Below are 20,186 nucleotides of genomic sequence, written 5' to 3'. Positions count from 1 at the left end.
TTCTTACATTTAATTTGGCCTGTCTTTTTTTTAATTTGTCGCTATGTCCTCTCGTTCTATTAAATGTGCTCTCTGGTAGTATTTGCTCTCTATCTACTCTATCTTTCTCGTTTATTATCTTATATACTTGTATCATGTCTCCTCTTTGTCTTCTGTAGTACAATGATGGTAGTTTGAGATGCCTCAGTCTATCTTCATATGGTAGATGCTTCAAATCTGAACAAAGCTTCGTTGCTCTCCTTTGTACCCTTTCAATTTTATCCATGTCACCGACATGCTGTGATATCCTCGGTGCATTACCAAATTCAAGTGATGGTCGTACCAGAGCAGTGTAGAGCCGCCTAATAATATCATTATTTCTGCTGGTGAATGTCCTTTTAATAATTCCGAGAGTTCTGTTAAGGGGAATAACTTAACTTATGATTAAAGTTCTTAACTGTATTTATTTAGAGTTGCCGTTTTGGACAAAGCCATTTCAAACTCTTTTTTGTCGGAGTATGAATTTGGTTCTTGTTTTGGTCGTTGATGTCAACCTTTGTAGCAATCGCTGACACCGGTTGAAAATCAATCAAATTTTACCACTCATTCTTAAACTTAAACTTAAGTTTTGTTTTCAAAACAGTAATTGAATCCATCTTATGTGTAATATGAGCGGAGAAAAAGACCTGGTAAACGAACCTCAGGAAAATGAGGAGGAGTTGGATTCTGATGAAGACGATGAGGAGATGGAAGCAGAGAACGAGCACGTTGGCCAGGTTGGGTTTTTTAAAAGTTTACCTTGCCTTTGCTGAGATACTTTTGGGCCTCCAGTTGTTTGATAGTTTTCTGGGCACGTTTTCTGACCACAGTGAATATTATGCAAGGCAGACATGCTCTGTTCCTTTCAATATTGTTAACCATCTAAGGCTAGAGGTAGAAGTAGGCAGTTTAGACTAAACTTTAGTGAGCAGCAGCAGTGGCAGTCAAATTGTACCCAACTCGCCCATGCCCATAGCCCATAGGAAAGTTGTGACTGGAAATTGCCGTTCGCGTTTTGGGGTGTTCAATTACAGATGCATAACTTCATTATAAAGAGAAATATCGCATATATTATGGTATCATTATTTTCGTCTTTCAATTTTCTTTTAAATGGTGCCAATTAAGGAAAAATCCATTAAATATTTCAAAAGTTATATGAAGTTAAGATTTGGCAATTTTAAAATGCATTTATTTTTTTTATTTACAGCGTGTGTTTTTAAAATAAAAACGCTTGTTTTTAGAATAACATCTAAACTTTATTCATGCCAAATTTGAGTGCTCTATATCTATGCGCAGACACTTTTTAGGAAGTGTCAATTGCCAAGGAGTGAGTCCTTGGTAGTTGACGGTTCATCAATTGCCAAGGAGTCAAATTGGAACTCTTCGTCTGCATGTGGTGATTTCAGTCGGGCCTCAATCAGCTGCATATGGTGATTTCAGTCGAGCCTCGATTTGCGCGCATACGAATCTCGAACCCGGTCACTTTCTTTTCTTCCATTCGCCATTCACTCATTCCTTGTCAATCGTTGTGGAAAGGATCAAGTCAACACTTGTTGGCATTTGTTTTTAATTTTTATGTCTTTTCACGAATTCCAAGATGAGTTAAGATAATATCAAACAAAAATTACTGTTGATTTCGGATTCAGCGGGGGGGAAAAAAACAGAAGGACGAAGTGGCAAATCCCTGCCAAGATGTCCTAGATTAAAAGAGAAAAGTAAGATTTCCTTTATTTTAAAGGAAATATACTGCACATCGTCTTAATACGGAATAATTAACGTAAAATATTTGTGCAACAAGATCAATCCATGGCATTAATAGTAAATAGTTGATGATCTACCAACTGGCAAGGTCCGTAACAAAAAGAGGAGAGAGAGAGAGGGGGGGGGGGGAGGGGGGAATGACAGAGAAATACATACACAGAGGAAAAAATGGCAGAGAAGGAAAAGAGAAAATGACAGAGAGAGAGTGTGTGTGATAGAGAAAATAAAAAGAGAAAATGACACAGAGAGAGAAAGAAGAGTAAAAGAGAGTATTAATTAATATTAATACATAACATCACTCTGTGGCAATGCATCACTTCGTGACACTAAAGGTACTCCGTGGCAGTTAAAAGTACAAACATGCGTAGTTGATGAACTGACACGGTCCTTGGCAATTGACGATTTGACAATTGTCAAGGTCCTTGGCAATTGACGCTACCCACTTTTTAACTCTGCGCCGAAAAACCATGTTTACATTATTAATTATTATCTTCTCATCATGGCTGCCCGACGATATCGATATTCATATCGATATTTTAAATCTAGTTAAGTATTATTTTTAATTTAGTCCATAATATTTTCAGTACTATTATTTACTTTGTTTTTATTTTGAATACATACTTTCTAACTTTTTTTTAATGGGCATTTTATAGTTTTTATTTCAAAAGTTCGTATATATTCTCGATATATTTTTAAAATACCAATTGCTTTAATTTTATTTCATTTTGCCATCAAGACATCAAGTTTCTTTCCCATATGTTTTTGATATGTTTGTTTTCATTTGTATCCATATTCTAAAGGCCTTAGCCTTAATAATTATGGTAAGAAGTTCTATTAGTTATAAATTTTGACACCCCCACACATTGAGAGAGAGGGGGGGGGGGGAGTGGTCGGAATAAAATTATATTAATTATCAGTTCAAATGATGAATAGCAATAATCCCAAAGTGGTTCAGCAGAATTTTTTAAAGTATTAAAAGCCAGAACTTTCCTTCTATTTGAAATAGGGAATCTGTTTCAATTTATTTGAAATTTTTCAATCTACCATTTTATTTATATGTGCTATTAAATTTGCCAGAGGTAAAACTAAGCTCATTATGTCATTACGCAACATGTTTATTATATCTTTTCGTTTTCTACTCTCAAACCCTTTTTTATTTTCTATGTATTAATTCAAAGAGGGGAATTATTTGCAATTGTTTCAGTGAGATATTGGAAATCCAAAAGTGTTATATAACAAATTGTTTCTTACGTCTAGCCGACTTTTTAATTCTGTAACATTTGCGTCATATTATGTAATAATGTATTAATTTGAAATGTTTATCTTCCTCTTTATTAATGCAAATACATTGTCTTCGATAAGACGATCTTTTAGTATACAGTATATAATAAGAACTCCATATTGACTGTTTTAACCACTTTTTATTAACAGCACGCAATTTCGGTCACAACTTTCCAATATTAATTTTGGGGTAAAAATCAGTCTGAAATTTCAGACTTTGAACTGCCGTAACTAAATTTCTTATCAAAGTAGAAACAAAATTCAAACTGTTTTGTAATCAGTGTTGCCAGCTCTTTCATATGACATTGGTTTTAAGTGTGTGAGCTACATAGATTTTCTGTTAAAAAACTCCCTAGTAGAAGTAGAAGCAAGTAAGTGTGAGAAATTCCATAGGTCTATCTAGACTAGTCTATGATTATGTATAGTAGATAGTTTATAATTATAACTATAACTTATACTTATATTATATAGGTAAACGGAGTGCTTATTTATTTGCAGTAGTATTTTCAATTTTTTTCTTCAAGTCTGAAACTTGAGATCATGTTTTGTTTTGTTTTTGTTACCCCAATCCAATCCATTAAAATTTCCCCACCTCTCTGACATGACTTGATCATTCGTTCACATCTTGAAATCTAACACAGTAAAAGAACGTATCTCATAGCTTCTCTCTCTTTGTCTCTCTCTCTCTCTCTCTCTCTCTCACTAGTCTCACTCTACTCTTGCCGTTGTTCATGACTCGTATCTCAGTGCTCCTGTAGATAATAATAGAAGTTACCATCAATAAACTACCACAACCACTACCACAGCAACCTCCACATTATCAAAACTAAAGCAACCACCACCACCTTTACATCATCATCATTGCTACCACCTGGGTGGGGATCCTGACCTCCCATAGTGAACAGGCAGGTACATAATGTGTTTTCTATCTTATATCTGTTTTCCAACATGCTTTCTGTCTTTGTCTTGGATTGAGATTACTTGGTTTTGTCCTGGCCCTGGCTGGAGTCCTAGCTGGGAGGGAAACAGTCAAATGCATAGTTATTGTTTTGGTAGATGATATTTTTTTCTTTGTAAATCATCTCTCTGTTATGTATTATTATATTTGTTATTTTTAAATGTATAATGTAAGCATTTGAGTGTATTCCTCTTTGTTGGATTTTGTGCTCGTGTCCGGATGAGACTTATAGGTGATCTCACACTAAGTACATTGGTGGTAAGCTCTTGGAATCTACATCCGATCCCTATTTGTTCCCAGTTCCCCTATGTCTTACTTTATCTTGGGTGCTTTAATTGTAGTTCTAGAACTTTTTCAATCCCATTTTCTTCCTTTTACTGCCGCTGGTATAACCTAAATGTGTTGCAAGCGCCGTAAAACCCTTAAAAACAAAAACAAACATTTCTACCACCACTACCACAACCACCACATCACTATCCTTACTACAACTACCACAGCTACCACCACTCGATGCATGACAACCACAACAACCATCAATAAACTACCACTACTATTGCAACCACTACCATCGCATCACCATCATATTACTACCACTACCACAGCTACCTCCACATCGTTATCAAAACTACAGCAACCACCACCACCATTACATTATCATCATAAATCCTTATCGTCATCATCACTACTACAACATCACCATCATAAATCCTTATCGTCATCATCACTACTACAACATCACCATCAACACCACTACAACGATAATCACCACCATCATCACTACACAACAACAGACTCATCATCGTCGTCAACGAAACGGAAAATAATAGTAATAATATAATAATGATAATAAATAATAATAACAATAATAATAATAATAATAACAATAATAATAATAATATAATAATGATAATAAATAATAATAACCATAATAATAATAATATTAATAATAATGAAGTTTATTTATATTGCGCCCAATCCTCTATAGAATAAAGCTCTAGGCACAAAATAATGATACAGTTGTTGTAGGCTACTACTGCAGCAAATACAGAACGAACCCGGACAGAGCATTTGTAGTTCTACTGCAAATAACAAAAATGAGCGATATCCTCTATTTGCAGTACTACTTCAAATACCGAAAACGAACGCTATATACTATTTGCAGTACTACTGCAAATAGAGTAAATCACGCCTTTTTTTTTTCCCAATCATTCAGAGAAATAGAGCCTTCCTTATTATTTTTTCATTTCTTGATTTCCAAGGTGATCGATGTTGCATTTGAAGCCAGTTGCCCATCAGATACAGATTTTCATGGCATTAAAAGATTACTTCAACAGGTATCTTCTTTTTCTCCTACTTCTTCTTCTTTTTCTCCTTCTTCTTCTTCTGCTTCTTCTTCTTCTTCTTCTTCTTCTTCTTCTTCTTCTTCTTCTTCTTCTTCTTCTTCTTCTTCTTCTTCTTCTTCTTCTTCTCCTCCTCCTTCATCTCCATTTAAACTAAATGATGTAGACTTACTGATATATATATATATAACTTCTCATTTTTCACAGTTTTAATATATATATATATATATTATATATATATATATATATATATATATATATATATTTATTTATTTTAAAACTTTGAAAAATGAGAAGTTATGCTGCTTTTCTGGTCATTAAACAACGTTATTTTTTCTTTCCGGAAACTGGGTTTTTTTCTAGATTCTCCCAAAGAATTTTGTTTCCAGCAAATATGTCATATCAGGAAGTTCTGTTCTTTTGATGAGTGAAAAAAAAAGTAGTCCGCTGGATGCAACGTCCATGGGGCTGGAGTTTATCCCAGTTTTTGTGGTGTGAAATGGACAAGTGGAATTGCTTATGGCTTTTTGGATAGGATAATAGTTTATTTCAAAGTAAAGAAAATTATATCTAACATTCGCAATCACTATTGGATGGAAAGAAAAAATCTCAAGTGCACCTGAGGTCAATATGTCTCTTTGCTTGCGAACTATTAAACTACTGATAAATTCAAAAAGTTCATGATAAATTCAGCTTGGGGATAATTGTATTTTCACATTTCCTCTAATTTTGTCCAATAATTCATTATTTTTTCACTTTTAAATATTTTGAGTAAATGAGGAAGTAAGTCTCGTGTCCTCTTTATATCTTTTAAATCATTATTTTGCCAATAGTAATTGTGTACTTTTAATCAGGTCTAACCTTGTATTTAAAAAGAGACAAATGGCTAAATCTGTAGATTTTCTTCATTTTTTTTTTTCTTCCTCTTTTTTTTTTTTTTAATTATTTATAGGTATCAAATTATCAAGCTACTTCATTATCTTGTCACAGTTCTATTGAAAACTATTTTACATTTGAAATTTTCAGTTTTAAATCTCATAATTCATCAAATCTGACTTGCCTATATTTTGTTTTCTCTTACAGCTATTTGTCAAAAATTTGAATGAAGAGATATCAGAATTAACAACTTTGATTATTTCACAAGACTTTGTTGGAAGCGTTTTAAAGGTTTGTCTATATTTATTTATTTTGAGAGAGTGATATTTGGTTGTGATTTGAATTAAGTTATCTCGGCTGTAATAATGATAGGAACAGAGAGTCCTGTGATATTTAACATGCGACGATAAGCTGATTTATTCTTTCTTCAATATTATATTCAGTTTATTCCACAAGTGAATTCTCTTCCCCTCCCCATAGAAACATATTAAATGCCTAGTCACCAAAGAAAACTAATAAAATTTACTCAATCAAGTCACATTTTATGACAGTTTATTTGATTTAATTTGCATTATTTCATTTCATACTGTATTGGTACTATTTTCCTTGAATTTATATTAGAATAATCAAGTATTTTTTTAAATGCCAGTAAAATATATATTTTAGAACTTATCATATAATCAATTCAAAACTGTAATGAATATCTATTTCAACTTATTAAAATTTATTTTCTATTTTTAATCCTTTCTCGTCTACAAGTATGTTAATTTTTGCACTATTTGGTCTTGTAGTATGACACTGGCCTTCAGACCAGAAGGTCCAGGGTTTGAGTCCCGCTCTGAGAGATGCATTGTTGAGTTGGAAAATGCTCTTTACTCAGATTCTCTCACCTCTCTCACCATGCTCATGTGTAGAATGAGTACCTAGTTGTAAACAGCATTGTCTCTCTCCGAAAAAAATTGAAATATCGTTAACAGGTATCATGTATTGTCTTACATATTAATTATTGCTGTTGGCTTGGGACCCCTGTAAAGCGCTTGAAGCACTTTTAGTGGATGATGCACTATATAAATGCTCAAGTTTTGTTGGTTTTTTTTGTTTTTATTTTAGAGTCAAATGAATGCAGAAAGATTTGATATTTGAAAAGAAAAAAAATTTAAAGATCGTTGAAACATACAAAAAATTTGAGAAGTAGATATGAAGTATTGATTCAAATCACTTAAATTTTCATTGGGTTTTTAAATCAAACCCACTTTTCATCTAAAGTTGTCGAAGGTTTAATCAATCTGTCAATATTAGACAAAATAAATTATTCTACTCTATGTAACATGAGCTTATTTCCCTTTTTGATTCATTCTGCTATTGTTAGCAAAATTGTTTTGAAAATCAAACATAAGGTAATGTCGATTTTACTGCCAAGTTTTCTCTGTTACCCGATTCTATCCAATGAACCCATCAATTACAATATCAATAAATATGATATATCAGTGACCTGTTTGTTTTGAATGTTAAACTGTAGCAAAATTGATCAGCTGATTATTTGGTAGAGGGTAAGTGATAAAAGCATATGATTAGCACTTATAGACAGTAAACAAGAAATCATGACATCATGAAAAATTTCTATATTTTTATAATTTTTAATTCTCACTGATTAAACAAACTGATAGAAAACCAAAAAGACACAATGCATCATGTACACTGAGAACATTTGAAAACTAGTTTACTACACCCTATGGTTCTGGATCATAAACGATCACAAAATCTCATCAAAATAAGCTGTTTAGATGATATCCTATTGCGATATTGGAGAAGATCAGATCATGTAACAAGCAAACTCTCAAATGAATTTACACCACCTTGCAATTATTAAAATGGTCAATAAAATAATGAGTTTCATAGCTCGGCCAGGTTAAATGACATCAGACCCTTTGAAAAATTAAAAATGGATGTGTGGAGATAAGGCAGAGGAGAAAGACCATGAATGAGTTGGGCACAAGACATTGCTGACTCGACTGGAAAGGCATTGATAAAACTCAGCTGCAAGGACAGAAGATGTTCTTAACATCAGTGTGGAAGGAAGGTTTCATCTGGAAGCTAGATACAGACTGTATCCTGAAATCATAATGTGAACTGATCGTTGGTGATAATGTTTTCATGAAGATTAAAATTATTTTCTCATAACGTTATGAAGAAAAATTTTCAGAGTAAAAACATGATACGATAAGCCACAGCTTGAAAGCCTGTAGGCTACTTACTCAAAAGAATTAGCAATGATAAGCAAAATAAATTAATTTCCTGTTATGTTTTTCAGCAAGATAATGATGAAGAAGAAGAGGATGAAGACGATAGTGAAGACGATGACAGAGAGAATGTATACAACTTAAACACAGTCATCAACATATCAGAAAATCAAGTTCGTACACAACCTAATTATCAATGTACTCATCCTTAAATGTACAATATTCAATCGTCCAAGTGACCTCTTCTCAATATATAGCTTGTGATGTCAAATATATTCTTTTCTAACCCCTCCCCCCCATTCTCTCTCTCCCTCTCTCCCTCTCTCTCTCTCTCTCTCTCTCTCTCTCTCTCTCTCTCTCTCTCTCTCTCTCTCTCTCTCTCTCTCTCTCTCTCTCTCTCTCTCTCTCTCCCTCCCTCTCAATGGTGTTTCTCTGGAGGACATAGAATGTTTGCTTCAGTCAGTTCCAAATAAATCTTTTGGATTTAACCCAATAAGTTGCATCCGAATTCCAGCAGGCTTCATGGATAATCATGGCTCATGCCTGTTACCCCAGTTATTGTTCAGGTTGCTTGATTTGCTTTGACTGAATAACCTCAGAATAGAAGTAATCATTTCAATGGGACAAATACTTCTCTTGATCATCAGTTTGTTGAAATTAATTAAGAGGATATAATCAAACCTGTGATCTAATTAACTCATCTAAAAAAAAAAAACCCAATAATTTAACAGTTTACCTTATGCTTTTTCCCATGCAGTGCACTTGATCGGGTTATTAAAGTAAATATGTGTTATTTTGAATGACTTACTGAATATGATCAATAATGTTAAAAGTAATTTGCGTAACCATGACGATAGTTTTTATTGTTATAATTATTGTTATTATTATTATTATTATTATTATTATTATTATTATTATTATTATTATTATTATTATTATTATTATTATTATTATTATTATTATTATTTGAAGCAGTAATAGTAGTATCTATATTATTATCATTTGCCTTTGTCCATATTTCAGAGCTTGTCTTGTATTGAAAAGATAAATGAATTTTTAACAAAACAGTGTGAGAAGAATTTTAAGGCTGATCCAAGCCGCATGGGAAACTTGCTTGGTAACCCGTCAAACCAAGTTGGACTCATCATCAGTGAGAGGTTTATCAACATTCCTCCACAAGTTGCCTTGCCTTCATTTGAATCACTGAAGTGAGTTAGGTGTTCAGAATTTTTATCACAATTCTTAAGTTTTCGAAATGTATACTTTTCTCAATACTGAACAGAAAGTTGTTTTTTTTAAGAAATAATAATGAGTGAATCAGTTCTAGCAGTTTGTAAATGTGATGAAAAGTTACATTTGTATTCGAGTTTCATTATCCAGTTATATCTAGGAGAGAAAATTGATCAAATTTGATATTTGTTGGTAAGAGTGTGAGAAAATTTTCTTCTAATGGAGTCTCTAGTCATACCCTCAGTTACAAGATATGGATGGATATCTAAGGTGCAAAAAAACCTTGAGTGCACCTTTACAAAGGTTTTAAGAGAGAATAAAATCACAAAAGTAATGCTGTGAGGGACTCCACATTGTTCGGCAAGGTGTTCCTCTTGGTGATAGCTGCATCTATGGTGGATTTTATTTATAGGATGTTAATATCCTTTTTCTTGGTGTGTATTGAGTATCATAAGAAGGAGAGAAAAGGATGCTCTGGCAATGGTTTGTACAAGTTTTAAACAATTCTGCCCTAAAATGTTCGGATGTATCTTAATTATTATGCCTTCATTATTGTGCAATAGAGCACAAGTACAATGAACACGCATGAAAGGATTTGATGGTTATAACATATGAATGCTTTAGTGCATGGGCCAGTGGGCGAAACCCTCCCCCCCCCCTGGGGGAGTTTTCGCCACATGGTTTTTCTGAAACAGCAATATATCTTGAGTATTAATCCGGGTGTTACCGTTTTTTCAAGTGTCATTTACGAGAGTTACGGCCCTTGAAAGGTCATTGGGTGCAATTTTTTGTGAAATCGTTTTTGTGCATAAAATGGTTGTTTATCACCTTAAAATTGTTTCACATACAATCAATAATGGAATTTTATTGTAATTTCTCATTTTTTGCCTCATATCATAAAATATTTTACAAAGCCATATAGCGTTTTTAAATCTTTGATAGCCATTTTCTCTATAATTTGAAAAAAAAATCTATTACAGTGTACTTGTTTCCCTTCAGGATGAATAAACAAGAGGGATTTTGCACTAGCACAATTCAGGCATGCTTCAGGGACATATAACACAAATTAATCCGGGTGTTACAGTTTTTTCAAGTATCATTTACAGGAGTTATGGCCCTTGAAAGGTCATCGGGTGCAATTTTTCGTGAACTCATTTTTGTGCATAAAATGATTGTTTATCACCCTAAAATTGCTTCAAATGCAATAAATAGTGGAATTTTATTGTCATTTCTCATTTTTTGCCTCATATCATAAAATATTTTACAAAGCTATATAGGGTTTTTAAATCTTTGATAGCCATTTTCTCTATAATAATGAAGTCCCCAAAGGCTGTGCAATTGAAGCTGCAATTGAGAGTGCCTCATCAGAGGAAAGAAAACTGCAAGAAGCTGCTGTAACCTTGAGATATTTGATTCTGGATTCTTTCAAAGATCATTCACAAATGCCTTGCCCCCCCCCCCCCCCCCCCCCCCCCCCCCCACATCAGAGTATTTGCTATCTGCTCAAGACCAACTTCCTTCTGCTCTGATCAAATTTTTTACTACACTCCTATCCAAGCAAGGTGCAGGACATATGAGTAGTAGGTCTGAAAGACTTGTACGTTCCATGGCCCAAGATGTTTGATATAATGTCACTTGTGGACAATGGAAAATGCCTAAACATTTACTTCTGGGGATGACTGTGAGGCATTTGACTGGAAGTTTTCAGATTATAAACATCCTTAACCGCTTTGGACATTGCGCATCCCACTCTACTCTTTTGGAACTGGAGACTGCAATGTGCGACAGTGTTGTTGAATGCTCCACAAATCTTCCTTCTGCCGCATTGGCACATCCAAAAATCACCCATTTTTGCTGGGATAATTTCGATCTCACAGAGGAGACCACTGATGGGTCTGGCACCACACACTCTACTCATGGCATCATGATCCAAGAAATAAAAGAAGGAAACTTGGAAAGAAAAATAGAGCAACAAAATGTCACGACTGGAAAAACAAAGAAAAAGTCAGCAACTTTCAAACCCATCCAAATTCAGCCTTGCTTTGCAACTGGAAGAGCAGAACCTTCTCTGACTGTTTCCACAACAACAGTAAAAAACAATCAAGAAAGACAGCTGCACCAAGATAATTTTCTGTGGGTGTTCTGTAGGATGAAGTTGAATTCAGACGGAGAACGTTTCCCTGGCTGGAAAGGTTGGCTTTCATCAACAACTCCAAACCCCCAAAATGAAAATGAAACCAACATGCCTTCAATTGTTGAATATATGCCTGTCATCAATGCTCCCATAACTGAAGCAGCTACAGTACAGAAGGTGCTACAACTATCTTTGGAGGCAACACAAGAGCTTGGTCAGCCATATACATTTGTAACATTTGACCTTGCTGTAGCAAAGAAAGCTTACGATATTGTCTGGCAAAACCCACAGCTTTACAAAACAGTCATTATTCACCTGGGTGTCTTTCACACCATAATGTCATATCTTGGTGCCCTGGGAAAGCTCCAAAGTGGATCTGGTTTTGAAGAAATTGTGACTGAAGCAGGGCTATGTGCACATGGTTCTATGGATAGGGTTATGAGTGGAAAGAACTACAACAGGGCTATACGAGTGCATGTGTCTGTTTTGGAGGCTCTAGAGAGACTTCTGCTTGCAAAATTTGAGCAGGACACGGATTCAAAACTCGGTAAAGACCTCATGCCTTACATAAAGGAATTCACCGAAGGAATATCAAGCCATACAGCTAATAAAATTCTCCAGTCAACTGTGTATGCTGAGTTATTTTCCCAGTATGAAGCCTTCAAAGAGAGTGTCCGCTCAGGAAAGTACGGAAAAACTGCACAATACTGGATCCAATACATGGACAGAGTTTGGCTTCTCCTCCAGTTTCTGCGAGCTACAAAGACTAACAACTTTCTTCTTCATATATCTTGTTTAAAAGAACTGTGCCCACTGCTTTTTACCATGAATCACCACAATTATGCCAAGTATCTCAGTGTATATTTTGTGTCAGTAGCCAACCTGATTCATTCCCATCCAGGGGGCAGAAGAAATGTTACAAGATAATGGATTTAGTGTCTCCAGATCAAGGACGCCTGCTGGAAGAATAGCAGTTGATATGACCATTGAACAAACAATAAACAAACATGCAAAGACAAAAGGAGGTATTGTTGGGTTCAGCAAGAGTCTTCCAAGCTATTACCGTTGGAGTGTAACAAGACACAATCGAGCAGAATATGTATCAGCAACCCAAAGAATGATCAGCAACAACAACTGTATGGATATAGACACCCACAAAGAATTGAGCCTTGCAGAAAAAAGACAAAGTGAAAAGCGAGTGCAAAAGATCCTCCAGGCATTTTCAGCATTTATCAATCCCTTTGAAGTTGAAGATGGTCTGGTCAGTCTAGCTTCAGGAATGAAAGTGCAAGAGGATGTTGCTGATGACCTGCTAGCCGTGGAAAAAATAGGAAAAAGATTGTTTGAAAGTTTTGTTGAAAACAGACTGAAGGAAAAGACTGTAGAATTTCACAAGCCATTAGAAAGGAACAAGACCAAGACATTTGCATCATTGAGGAAAGTGGTAACAGTGAAAAAAGACATGAACGTGGTCAAAATCAAGGCACAAAGAAATTTATTTGGCCAGCTTCTTGTTTTGTCCCAAGAGCACAGTGTTGATCTTCAAAAAGTTCTTCGATATCCTCTAACACCTACTCCATGGTCGCTGGCTTCATCAGATGGTTTACCTCTGAAGACCAACAAAGCAACTCTGTTGCACAAGCTCACGCCTGACAATTCATTAATGTTCGAGGATTATGCAAAAAAAAAACAAACACCGTTTACATTGTTGATGGCAATGCACTGTTACAAACTCTGTCAGCAATCCCAAATACATTTGGTGAAATACTTACATGTTCCTCCTTACCACAAGCAGCTTGTGTACACTTTGTGACTGATACTTACATAGAAGATTCAATCAAAGGTTGTGAGAGATTGAGGAGATGATCTTCTGAAGATAATGCATACTTGTTAAGAGGATCTGAAACAACAGTGCCCAGACGTTGGAAATCATTTCTCAGCTGCGTTGATAACAAAAGATCCCTTATCAGGTTTCTCCTCAAGGAATGGGAAAGTAACGAATATGCAAAGAAACTGAGAAACAGGGAAATCTTCTTTGTCTGTGAAGAGAGATGCACCTTACTTTACAGTGACACGGATGAATTTACCACAGCTGTACCTTGTCTAGATCTCTACTCATCACAGGAAGAGGCAGACACACGAATTATACTGCACTGTCAATATGCTTCCCGCCAACCAAACTGTGAAACAATTGTTGTCAGATCACCAGACACGGATGTCTTCTTATTTCTCCTTTCATTCTCAGAGACAATTGGAAAGACCCTGATTTTTGATACTGGCTGTAGCAACAACAGGCGACAAATCAATGTCTCTCAGATTGCAAAGACTTTGTCTAAACAGATGTGTGATGCATTACTTGGTGTCCATGCATTCACAGGCTGTGACACAACAAGTTGCTTTGCTGGGCAAGGAAAGCCGAAAGCTCTAAAATTTCTTCAAAAGGAGGAAGACCTTAGAATTCTGTTCTCCAGATTTGGAACATCAGCAGCTGTTTCGAGTAATGACTGTCTCATGTTAGAGTCATTTGTGTGCAAGCTGTATGGCAAAACCTCATGCACAAGTGTCAACAAAGTGAGGTATGACATACTTCGGTACCATCTCATGCAGTGGTGGAATTGATCTGTGTCAGATGCCTCCTTGTAGTCAAGTATTGTCACTGCACATATCAAGAGCCAACATTCAAACTCTCATTTGGAGGAATGCAGTGTGCCAGAATCCTAGCATTCCAAAACCAGAGGATAACGTTTGGCAGAGAAATTCTGCAACTGAATTGGAAGTACAGTGGTTCAAAGATGCTTTCATTCCAGATGAGTTGCAGGAAATTGTGTATGAAGAAAGCTGCACCAGTACTGACGAAGATACATATGCCGAGGATGGTAGTGATAGCTTTGACAGTGATTTCCTTGACGACACTTCAGAGGACGAAGAGGATTTTGCTACTGATGATGAGGATATGTAATAAATTGGTGAGCAGTGCAAACTGTTAAGGAGTAAAGCATGTTTGCAAAACACATAAGGATATTGTTTTTATGTACTTACTGCATCTTGAATCAAGAATCCCTTTTGAGTATCAATTATTCTTCATAATATAACATGCGATTTCGTTCAAAAGTCTTCGGTAATGATGCTTCACTTGGGTTGTGAACAAATTAGTCTTTTTTCATGATATATCTATTATTTTTACCACACCTTCAACTTACTTTTAAATGTGACAACTGGACATCAATACCATGTTTAAAAAGAATGAAAATTATGATGAATTTGGCATCCCACAAAGTGGAGAAAAATTTAAGGGTTGCGTACACTTTTAGTTTTTCCTGTGACGGAGAAATATGAAGGTTGTTGTTGAGGCTTGGGCCATAGCTTTCTTCAGTGCTACATTTTTAATGAACATGCTGTTTTTGGCCATATTTAAAATAATTTTTGTGTAAAACACTGAAATAGCCCATAAGTTTAGATATGACACTTCATGAGATTACTGACAAATTGTTTCAACTTTCTGTGAATCTATATAATATTTACAAATTGAAAGCTTGTGCACATAGTTTGATAGTATATTCAATTTCCTTCAGTTTGATACCCAATTTGCATATATTTGAATTAATATTGTAGTCTCCAGAGCCTTTGAAAGAAATGTTGTCTCTATTTTGCAAGGGGACACAACTCACTTTTTTCAAAGGGCCATAACTCTCTTAAATGACACTTATTTTTACGGTAACAGTGGAATTTGTATGGCCAATAAGTTCTATTATTTGAAAAACATAGTGGCATAAACTCCCAAAGGGGGGGGAGGGGGGGTCCCAGTGGCCTAAGCACTACTTGTTTGTGTCGCATTTTTCCCATTATTGTCTGCTCTCAAATAGAGAACGACTGGCATAAAGAACATTTTTTTTTTCTGCCTGGGGTCATTTTTTATATCAGTTTTCTACTGTGAATTGTCTTAGCCTTTGAGTTACGAAATAGAAATTCATATCATTATCATATGCTTTTTAAATACTACTACCCAGTTATGTGAAGTGTGCCCAATATTTAAGAATATTTTTATTAATTGTTTCAGGAGTGACATGGAAAATGCGGTCAGAAAAAAGAAAAAGTTTAATTTCAGTCATCTAGTCCTAATCAGCAAAACCTACAAAGCTAAAGGAGATGGAGGATTACTTGGAGGGGAGATGTTTTACACAAACCCAGAAGAGAAACTTTTCAGTGAAGTGAGTGAGCTGATTTTTTAAAAATATCATGATTATAAATAGTATCATTGAAAACTGGTCAAAGTCAGAGATACGAGGTGTGATCAGATTTCTGCATACTGAGAAATTCATAAAGAACTTGTTTCTGTTTATGAGTTTATGATAAGGATTCATAAGCAAAAAAAAAAAAAAAAAAAAACCCCAAGAATATCAGTATGCACTGTGACTGAGACATGGCAGTTGGGTCATGGTATGCACAGGACAGTGGCAGTCCCATATCTACCCTGACAGGACTGAGTGAATGATCTTAATCTTCTGAAGACAATTAACCAGTCAATACTGTATGAGGAATTGGGGTGCTCTCAAGTTTTGGCATATTGGCTGTCCAAACAAAAGATGACCACCTATCAGACTATTGATACCTTAAGGATGCCATTGGTGACTAAATTGGCACTCTTGGAGTGTGATTTTGTGGGGTTTTTCTGAATGAAATAAATCACCGGTGCATCTCACAAAATCAGAGTCAATACAATATTCAATGATCAACTTTGAAAAACTAAGGATAAACATTTGTTCCCATTAATTTCTCTGAGTTCAGTAATGAAATGTAATTCAAAAATTGACGGTCAATCGCCTATATGAAAGAAGAAATAGTTTTTAAAAGGTTAAAAAAAAAGTGTTGACATAGTATTGTCTTTTTCCACAGTTTTTTGACACTTTAAAAAGCCATAACTACTATAATGCTGATGCTAGAGTGTCAGTTTTTGATTTATTTTTCATTTTTTAACCCAAAGAAACGAATGAAAGCAATTTCTGACCTTTGTAATTCGAAATGACTTAGTATTGGGGTATATTTGTGGCAGATGTCAGGAAATTGACCTTTTGGATCAGCGTCATCTGGTAATATATCATATCAGGATGGGCTGTCACCTGCTCAGACCTAAACTTAGCTCTAAAACTATCCTTGATAAAAGAGCACTGCTAATAGCAAAATGGTGATGACTTATTAGAAACATAAAAAAAAAAAGAAATAATCTACATCATCTTTTCACCTAATTTTTATGTGATTTATCATATCACCTCCAACTTTCCAGATTTGTGAATACAAGTACACATTCTCTGTGTCTGACCAGCGTGACTCCATATCAGAGGGTCAGTGGGATGACGATGGTGGTGACATGGAATCCCTCCGGACTGTTATGGTCTTTGATGCCAGTGCTTTAGGTCACATGATCACCAAGTTGAAAAACGAATTACCAGCTGCTTGAATTTTTTTTTTACTGCAAAATTAAAGTCTTTCTTTTCTAAAATAAGAAATTTTAGAAATGCTTTTTTATTTGGAGATATAATTTTCTTTTCTTCATGTCGTTGGGAAAGGTAGGTGAGGAGGGGGGGGGGGAGTCAATTGTTCTATGTGTTTCATGGGGTCAACCGATACTGCCTGAATTAAAATGTAACAGATTATTCGTATACTAGATTATTGACTTAAATGGGTGCTATTTGTTACAGAATCATTGAAGGAAAATTGAAATATGATATCGGAATTGTCTATGGCCTTGACCATATAATATATGTATATATAAAGCTAATAACAAAAGGAGGGGAACCCTGTGCTTGTTGCATCTCTGGTGTCATTAGGTGATGCAAACACATTTTACTAACAAGTCCCCATTGTGGGCTGGGAGGCACTACTGTGTCTTCTTTCCCCCTATATCTGTTTTCCAACATGCTTTCTGTCTTTGTCTTGGAATGAGATCACTTGATTTTTGCCCTGGTCTTGGCTGGGAGGGAAACAGTCAAATGTATAGTTCGAGTTTTGGGAGATGATATTTTTTTTTATCTTGTATATCTCTCTGTTATGCACTGTGTTATTTTTTGTGTTACATATAGTTTATGATTTGTAAGCATTTGAGTGTGTTCCTCTTAGTGGGGACCTGACCTTGTGTCAGGACGAGACATTTCGATGATCTCAAACTAAGTACACTGATTGTGTGCTCTTGGAATCAATTCCCATTTGTCTTGGGTGCTTTCATTGTAATTCTAGAACCTTTTACTATCCCATTTTCTTCCTTTTTACTGGCGGTGAAATGACCAAAATGTGTTGCAAGCGCAGTAAAACCCTTAATATCAAACAAAACCTAACAGGTCACATATGTCTCAGTCTTCTATGAATACTGACAGACTTTGTCACCAAGTGTGTAGTGTTACTACTCATGTCTACATGCCGCAGGTGTGGCGCATGCTTGAGGGGCGGTTGAAGAAGTGGATGACTTATTTTAATTCACTTTCTTTTATATGGAAGGGGGCTTTGTGGTTGGGGGGGGGGGGGGAGTTTGTTAGGTTATGCGCGTTTTATACCATGTTTAATTAAATGCTTGTTTGCCAAAGTTTTAAGTAAAATTGTGATAGATGAAGGCTAATATGTTCTTATTAGTTCAAATGTTTGAAGGAAACGAATAAACTCATTGATTTTATCATTTTAATAAGTGTAGTCAATGTGTTATAAGCGGGTGGTTGGATGGGAGCATCACCCTTGAATCATATACCTATGATGTTCGCATGGGTGTACGATCCGATAGTGATGTCGTTTCTTCTTCTCTTTACTAGCCTATCCTGCTTCTTTGGTTTGTGATTGTATTTTTGACAGGGGATATTTTTTTTTCTGTAAATCTTCTGCCTGTTTGTTCTTGGTTATTTATAATTTAGCTTATATCTTTAGGTTATGATTTTGATTTACATTTGTACTATTTTTGTTAGATTGCTTGTTTTTTTGTTTCAGCGGTCTCTCATATAACCTCAATTGTGTTGGAAGAGACCTAAAGCAACAAACAAAAAAAAAAAATGTGTTATAAAATTTAGTATATGTCAGTGCCATACATTTTTTTTTACTTTGCCTATTATCATTATTTGTCATAGTCATAGAGTCATCTTTTCCATGCATGCAATTATCTAAATGCTTGGAAATGCAGAGTGAGAATGAGTATAAATGATTGACACAATGAGTGTCAGTCTTGTTCTGATTACCGATTAGCAAACCCTTGAATCTAGCCTGGGGAGGGGGTTGGCAACTATATTGACTACAGTGGAGATATGCATGGCGTGGATGAGACTATGGGGAGGGAAGGGCAGGGATGATCGACAACGGCCTTGGCCCAGACTCTACTAAGAGGACTCTGATTGCCTAGCCTTAGACCCCATACCCATAGTCTCTAGTGTGCCATGACAAATACACAAACCCACATGATCTGAACAAGGGTGTATGAAAGTGCCAGACAAAGCAAGAAAGAAAAATACAAGAATAAAACCATCCCCAAAAAATCAGTCCACCGTCTGAGGTTCGATCCCCGGTCGGGGTATACTGATTTTTTAAATTTTTTTTTTCTTGTATTTTTCTTTCTTGCTTTGTCTGGCACCCGTTATACACACTTGTTCAGATCTTTATCTAACACCGTTGCCTGCTCCCTAGTTTCTTTATTTAATAAACCCACATCTTTACTTGAGTGTGTGTCATGTGACGACATGCTTGTGTATTTCAATTTCAGTGACTCTTTGCGCACACTACACACTCGACTAGTATAGCTGGTGTTGTTTCTTGATTGCGGCAAGGGAATGTATTGCGCAATTAGGAGACTGAAAGATGGTAGATGGGGGGGGGGGGGGGGGGGGTTGAGAGACTCCCCTGTCTGTCATAGTCCCAGTCTTGCAGATCCAGATTGATGAGATTATCTCATCTGGACTAGGTCACGGACAGAGTTCATCTTAATTGTTTTAAATTATTAATGATATAGAGCAGAATAATCGGGACCAGCCTCAGAGTTTATCTTCAGCGGACTGCAATGTATGAATTTTTAAATTTTCAACTAAGCAGGTTGACCGAGGCCCTGCCAGGAATTCTATCCTATAATGAGTTTATGAGAAAATGTTTGTGTGTGCATGTCTTGCGCAGAGGGGACTTACTTACTTACTTATCCAAACCTGAGCTCTAGCCTTTCGGTCTTGTGCCATGACGTAGAAGTTAGACGTCTTTTCCAGGTGACAGTAAAGTGTGTTACTGATCCAAATCCAAATCCGTGCAGAGGGGACGACTATCTCTTTCTGCCAACTTCTGTGTCAGACTCCAGGTAGGCATAAGAGAATGCATCTGCTACTAGGATCCATTTT

General features: G+C 35.7%; 1 protein-coding gene across 1 annotated transcript; it reads left to right on the top strand.

Moving 5' to 3' along the window:
• Positions 1–505: 505 nt before the first annotated feature.
• On the top strand, positions 506–18,511 carry LOC144966264 (protein BCCIP homolog). Its single transcript, XM_078902471.1, has 7 exons — positions 506–755; positions 5,278–5,352; positions 6,442–6,525; positions 8,546–8,647; positions 9,498–9,682; positions 15,896–16,046; positions 17,120–18,511. The coding sequence occupies exons 1-7, from the start codon at positions 639–641 to the stop codon at positions 17,291–17,293; spliced, it is 888 nt and encodes a 295-aa protein (XP_078758597.1). The 5' UTR covers positions 506–638; the 3' UTR covers positions 17,294–18,511.
• Positions 18,512–20,186: the final 1,675 nt, after the last annotated feature.

Source organism: Berghia stephanieae, chromosome 2 (genome assembly GCF_034508935.2).
Source record: "Berghia stephanieae isolate SIO BIC M18660-M18661 chromosome 2, UCSD_Bste_1.3, whole genome shotgun sequence".
In the NCBI taxonomy this organism is placed as follows: Eukaryota; Metazoa; Mollusca; class Gastropoda; order Nudibranchia; family Aeolidiidae; genus Berghia; species Berghia stephanieae.
The sequence above is the reverse complement of the archived record's forward strand: the minus strand, read 5'-3'. Positions and strand labels throughout refer to the sequence as shown.

Bases quoted from the DNA above. Each gene is read 5' to 3' on its own strand.
- LOC144966264 (XM_078902471.1), top strand. From the start codon at position 639: ATGTGTAATATGAGCGGAGAAAAAGACCTGGTAAACGAACCTCAGGAA. The intron at 9,683-15,895 runs GTGAGTTAGGTG...TAATTGTTTCAG, and splicing joins CCTTCATTTGAATCACTGAA to GAGTGACATGGAAAATGCGG. The intron at 16,047-17,119 runs GTGAGTGAGCTG...CCAACTTTCCAG, and splicing joins AAGAGAAACTTTTCAGTGAA to ATTTGTGAATACAAGTACAC.